Consider the following 6,818-nt stretch of genomic DNA (forward strand, 5'->3'; position numbering starts at 1 on the left):
TATCTACACTGATTTGGGTAGAGAAGGGTGTATGTCAAACCCACCAATTATATCAGTGTCTGTGACTGAGTCTGGATGTAGGTCTTTTAATTTTTTAAAATTCTAATTATTCATGTTTTTATAATTATATGTTCATAAAAGCATTTTGAAACATTTTTTAAAACATGGCAAGGGATAAGCAAATTAATAATGAAATCCAACTCCTGTCAAGCCCTCTGTCTAAGCAATTTTTTGAATTAATTAATGAAAAAAGTAAACTAAGTAATATGAGACATATTACAATTATAAAAGAAAATTAATTCTAGCCTGTTAAGTATACAACCCACAAGAGAACTACAAAGCTTACGAGTATAGGCAGTAAAGAACACCCATCCAACAAACTCGTCTCTCACAGACCATAGCCTTCCTCTTATGGTACGTTGGGTAGTCTATCTTTTATAATTCAAGCTATAACTTCTCAGGGACATGATGTACTGCCAAAATGGCTATCCACACATAGAGTTGTACCATTTTTTTAAAATTCCTAGGCAGTATATATACATATACTTATACTCCTGCATTCTAATTTATAGTGCTACTTTTGCTCAAAAATGACTACGTAATATTAAAATTAATGGAGTTGTTAAAGAACTCGCTGAATTTCAAAAATTCCAAATTTAGGAGTTATTTCATAGGTTAAGTATGACCTATAACGTACTTATTTTCTTTTCAGGGTTAACTGCTATAGTGTGGTATCTGCCCAGTGCCCCTTTGGTGGATTCAAGATGTCTGGAAATGGTCGAGAACTGTAAGATTAACTTTCATTAAGATAAATACTTATCTTGATAAAAATGGTTCTCACTCTCAAGGAATTAATCCTTAGTTACTACTCAGATTAAAACCTGCCTCTGTTCTTTCCTGGAGATTAATACTGTCAATCAGCTTTTTAAATGCTGGATTTACCCCAAAAAGTGCAAACAGGTGATGGCAGAGGGAAATACAATTTATTAAACTCTTACAATTCACAAGGGATCATACTAAGCACTTTACATTGGTTACTGAAATATTGCTTACTTTTAGAATTGTTTACTGTATACATGAATGTAATATATTGGGGAAACATTTCCAGAAAGGAGGTGGAAACTACAAATTGGTGATTGTAAGAAGTGTGCAAATATAAGAAGAGTTTAGCTATTTGAATATGCCTCTTACATAAGTAAATTAGGTGTGTTTATATCAAAAAACTTTTCAATGTAGGAGTAATGATTCTCATTTGTTGTAATATTTTTGATGTAGACTCTAAAATAACCTGAATGAGTTATTTTTGGTACTAATATCTAAACTGAAAGAAAATTTAACTAAGGAAAACATGTTTTATAGTCATGACTAGATTGAGGATATATATATTATACAAATGCATTTATGAGCCTTCAGTTGCTTTTCAATCCAGGAAATATTGACTTTTTAAAAACGTGCACATACATATTTACACACAGAAAGTAGTGGCAATGTGTTTGGTCAATTTTGTTCAAGCACTTTTAACCATTTTATTTCTTAAAATTTTCTCATGTTTATCAATAAATTTAAAAAATCATCAGGAAAAGACACATTATATTCAAACCTTATGGAATCAAACATAGTAAAGCTGCTCATTTTGTAAACAGCAAGTAAAAGTGAGTCTCAGCTTCTAAAGGTCATGAGTGCCTTAAAGAGCCAGGTACTTGTCATTTAAATAAATCAGCAAAATCACATTGAAACAACTACCATTGGGGAGTCAGTGAAAAGAGGGCACGTTAAAATGATCCACTCTCCTTCTCAATATACTTTCATTAAGTAGTTACTATGTATATGAGGTCCTAGGAGCCCCAGAAACACGGTACCACGTTCCACCTTCCATATAATCGTGGTGGCAGGAGGAACATGTAAAAATACAGAGAGAGCAAAATAACCAACACACACTATGAAATAAATAGTAACAGACTGGGAGTCCGTGCCTCGCGAAGGTAGAGAAGCAGTTAAAATGCAGAGCGCAGTATCAGAGGACGGAAAATCTGGGCACCACCAGACTATAACATTCACGTCACCTCGCTAACTCTCACTGTTTCCATCTGTCAGACAAGTTCAGCATTTGTGGTGGGGATAGGAGTGGGAGAAGAAAGTAAAAGGTCTTTGAGCTCCTTTCCATGCTTGAGATTCTGTGGTTTTAACCCCGGTGAAAATGCAACGGATAAAAACTTAAAGACCGTTTATAGAATAAGAGAAGACCTAACAGAAAAGGTAGGACTTGATCTAGGGCATGTAACAAGTGTAGGATGTTAGGAAGCAGATAAGAGGGCATTCTTGAAGGAATGTTCTATGTGGCATGTTGAGGGGTTAGTGAATTTGCCTGACAGGTGGGGATTTATGGGGGTGAGAAGTGTGATTTCAGAGTTAAATAGAATACAGATTAAGAAGACTTGAATTCAAGAAAATCGGCTTACATATATTAGTGGAGCAGGGAAAGCGATAGCTAGCTTTAGAATGTTGATGGAGAGGTGGAGTGGCCAAAAGATCAATTTGTCAAAGGTGCACACGGCATAGTAAACATAACTGGAGACTAACCAGCCTGCCTGTGAACTCTGACTCCACCTCTTGCTAGCCACAGAGTCCAGTTCAAGTTGCCTAACTTCTGAACATCTATTTTCTCCTATTTAAAAGGGAAATGTTAATATTCCTCTTAAGATGGTTGTGAGAGTTAGGAAACATACTACGCCTTCATTCCCTAGCACTGTATCTGTCACAAAGTGGGGACTCAACAAATGGTTTCATCCTTCCCTAGCTCCTTGTCTTTATAATACCCATTATTGGGGAGTCCCTTGGCAGCACTAATTACTTTGTACAAAGAGCTATAACAAAAGTTAGATTATTTTGAAGATCAGATTACTGCTGGCCCAGCTATCTAATACACTTCCTTAGGAATGTCATAGATAAAATAATCAGAAGGGATGAAATAATTAAAGTAGACTAAACATATCAATTTTGTTAAATACAATTTAGTCAAACTTTATGTTCTAGACATATGGAAAGCAAATAAAGAGGGGGATGAAAACAAGAATCAACCATCAGTAATTTCTTAAAAATCTGGACTGTGGGTATAGATGATTTGCTTCTTTGAAATATAAAGGAAAAAGTTATACTGTAATTTTTACTTCAAAACTTCCAGCTGAGGATGCTAGTGTTAATGTCTATCTGAAACCAAATTTGGCAAATTTAATAAATAAGTCATTTGCTGCAAGATGTTTAAAGAGAATTACTAAAGCAATAACCTCAAATGACTCCCAAGAGTTCAATTACAGTTTATCTTCAAAGATAGAAAGGTAGAATTGATCAGTTGGAAAGAGTTCTCAAAGAGCTGAAAATAGTAGTATGCGCAGCCCAATGTGGTGGTGATGCTGAGTGCCCAAACCAGGATTTGCATCTCAGGTCATGGTGCTGGCCCTGGAATGAGTTAAATGGTAGAAATCCCTCTCTCTGTGTAATTGCACTAATTTTTACTTAGATTAACATAGATCACTTGAGACTTTACTAGTATGCCATTTCAAACTTAATTGGCTCTCAACACCTCACAAGATATTTCTTTCTTCCTGTCCCCTTCAGAAATGGGGAGAGATAAAGTGGTATGAACTGGTGGGCTAACGTGAGTAGTTTTTGCTTGATTATATTTGCCAAACCAGTTCAGCAAACATTTTCCTGTGCCTACTTAATTAGTGCCAGGCTCATTTCTGGATACAGAGTGAAAAACAGGCATAACTTGTTATTAGCATCTTATCACTCCAGTGTGGACCCTGGATGAGAAGCCTGGGTATCACGTAAAAGTATGTTGGAAATGCAGAGTCTCAGGCCTATCCCCAGACCTGCTGAAATAGAATCAGCATTTGCATCAGGTCCCGGGTGACTGGTACATTGACAATTTTAGAAGCACAGAACCAATAACTCATAGGCTAGTGACATAAAGAGAAATATAAAGATGTTTTTGTGTTATATCATAGACATAGGAATTTGTATACATCGGAACACTAAGAAGCAGGACCTATTTCAACTTGAGTAAGACAATTATCACACTTTGTACTCTCCTGAGAGTTTCAAGTGTCCATGTAACCCAAAATACAATGGAAAGCCTATTGGCAAAAATCATGGGTTAATATATCTAACTTTGTGAGATAAAATACTTACTAAAATATTATCCTTTAATGGGTTTCAGACAACTGAGGCTAAACCCTTTAATTACTTTGAAGAACATGCTCACTGAAGCTTTTAGAAGGTATTTTCAGAAGCTTAATGGCCCAAGAAAATAATCAGTGTAAGAGGATTAGGTTACCCAGGAGAAAAAGATGTCTTCTACATACCTGTCTACCTCACCAGAGGAGAGGGGTAGAAAAAGATCAAGATCTTTTTCCTCTGTAAGCCTACATGTGCATGAGTGTAATGATTTTAAGAGTACTCTTATGTACATGTAATTTAATCCTTTCATCAAAACCATATAGAGAATAATTTAGCCTAATCTTTTTAGTTATCTCTTTAATGAAGGGTACATCACAGTTTCCAAAACTGATAGGAGGTCTCAATAAACCTGATAACAAGATACAAGGATTTTAATTGACTGACTCAAGTTAATTCCTGATCATCTGGGTTGGATTTAAGAGTTATATAAGCAAATGACAGAGGTTGCATAAATAGAAAAATCCAACAACCACAGAAAGCCCCAAAGCCCTGAATTTTAGGCCAATGAACGCTCTCCCTCTCTTAAAACAAAACAAAACAAAACAACCCCACCCTCAAATAAAAAGTTGTAACAGTTAAGGTCAGATTTTTGGTTTTGGGGGGTTTTTGTTTTTGTTTTTGCCAAGAATCAAGAACAAAAGATATTAGAACTACAGCTAGAAAATATTTTGTTTTAAGCCATATTAGGGCCAGTTAGAGTGAAAATAGAAGCCTGGTCATTTTTAGCCCCTTCCTCATTTCTGGACCAACTGGACATGGTAAATACACTAAACTGAGTTATACTTGAATTTATAGTTGTTCTATACTACTCAAGTAATTATACATTACTACTTTTCCTATAGTAATATAGCCTTCTTATTTATTTGAACCTAAGCTAGATATGATAAAATTCTTGTTGGGCCGATTTGTGTGTGTGTGTGTGTGTGTGTGCGTGTGCGTGTGTGTTGAGCCCTTTTATAGTCAAGCAGAAAAAATGTCAAAATTGAACAATTTCTTTGAAAGTCTACTGAGGGTACATGATCATTTAAAAATGCAAAAAAAATTATTTTCCCACAAGGGGATTTATATAAGACCAGATATCTTACGGTTGGCTAGCTACTATTTGAAATGGTTCTGTACACAGAAAATATTTTCCATTGTCCCTAGCCAGATAAGCAGGAACAAACTTCGATTATCATTGACCATAGTATATTTGTACTGCTCTGCTAAATTCTGTTCATTTTTCCCCCTCTCTCTAGAGGAGAATATGGTCTCCATGAATACACAGAGGTCAAGACGGTCACAATCAAAATTTCTCAGAAGAACTCATAAACTACAAGAGTGCAGAGATGACTCCTCAATGGCTAAGCACCTCCTTCAGTGGCTAATATATCATAGTGTGTTTTAAATGCAAAATTGTTCTTTCATTTTTTAAACATGAGCTAATCATATTAGCATTAATACTACACATAGAAAACTTGATATGTAGCTTATTCTGAAGGAATCATCTGTCTCCTGATATGTGACACCCAAGTCCTACCCGTAATGAAAATGATGGATTTGGATGCAAGATCTCTCTAGCTCTGTAACAGTCATGTGCTTTTCTTTGTAGCTACTTGTCTAGGATAAACATTTTATGAAAGAGGACCAGTTATCATCTAGCTTCTTTCCCTTGACCACCCCTTGAAGTACTTACCATACCTGTTAACTGCAGACTAGATGTGCTCTGTTCCCCATAGTTGTGAAGTCCTTGGAGTTTGTTGAAATGTTTCCTAAAATGTCATGTCTGCTTGTCAAATGAAGTAATGCCTGAAATACTTAGATGTAATCTAAACATAAAGCTTAATAAAAACAACCTTGCATGATTCTTGTTCAGTGTGAATTTTTTAAATAGAGTCTTGGTTACGGTGATTTACTCTCCCTGTCACTCAAAAGCAGTGTTAAATTGAGAATAAAGATATATTTAAAAATAAAAGTCTAATCTACTTATTCTCAAATAGGTAAAGAAACAAATTTTATTTTCTGCAGGAATTCTTGCAATCAATAGCAAACATTTGAGATAGATGGCTTCAGTCCTTCAGCAAGCATTTATTGAGTTCCTACAAAGCTCTGGGCACTATGGTAGGTGTTATAGAAAATAGGTGAATAGTGAATGGTCCATTATCCAAAATGCTTTAATATGTGGAGAACAAAGACACTGTCTGAAAAAAATGATGGCGCATATGATGGAAATGAGAATTCGAAGAACCATAAGATTATAGTAATATGCCAAAGGGTAGTGATACCAGTAACTGACGGACTTGGGAATGGCCTCATGAAGGAAATTTGACTGGATATGAACCTGATGAGCAGATTTGCAGTGAATAAAGAGGAAAGAAGTCCTACAAAATATTCCCTCTGGACATGTTCCATCAAAAAAAATTCTATATAATATTTTCCCCTGTTGGAGTTGCAGATTGCACATTGGCATAGTCTAAGTTCTGAGAAGTCCTACAAACTGTTTAGTTTTAGTTTTCCCCAAAATTTGTTTAACCAGAGGCCTTGCCTTCCCCTCACCCTCATTTAATACCAGTTAACATTAAGAAACCCACATTGGAAGA

At 35.5% G+C, this 6,818-nt stretch overlaps 1 protein-coding gene across 1 annotated transcript in view; it reads left to right on the forward strand.

Annotated features, from left to right (window-relative positions):
- ALDH1A1 (aldehyde dehydrogenase 1 family member A1) overlaps positions 1 to 6,083 on the forward strand; it is a 53,881-nt gene extending 47,798 nt beyond the window's left edge. The window contains exons 12-13 of the mRNA XM_030877001.3: positions 713 to 787; positions 5,478 to 6,083. Of these exons, the coding sequence (XP_030732861.1) occupies positions 713 to 787; positions 5,478 to 5,550 (148 nt within the window). The 3' untranslated portion in view covers positions 5,551 to 6,083. The remainder of the gene's footprint in view (positions 1 to 712; positions 788 to 5,477) is intronic.
- The last annotated feature ends 735 nt before the right edge of the window (positions 6,084 to 6,818 follow it).

The sequence above is a fragment of the Globicephala melas genome, chromosome 6 (genome assembly GCF_963455315.2).
Source record: "Globicephala melas chromosome 6, mGloMel1.2, whole genome shotgun sequence".
In the NCBI taxonomy this organism is placed as follows: Eukaryota; Metazoa; Chordata; class Mammalia; order Artiodactyla; family Delphinidae; genus Globicephala; species Globicephala melas.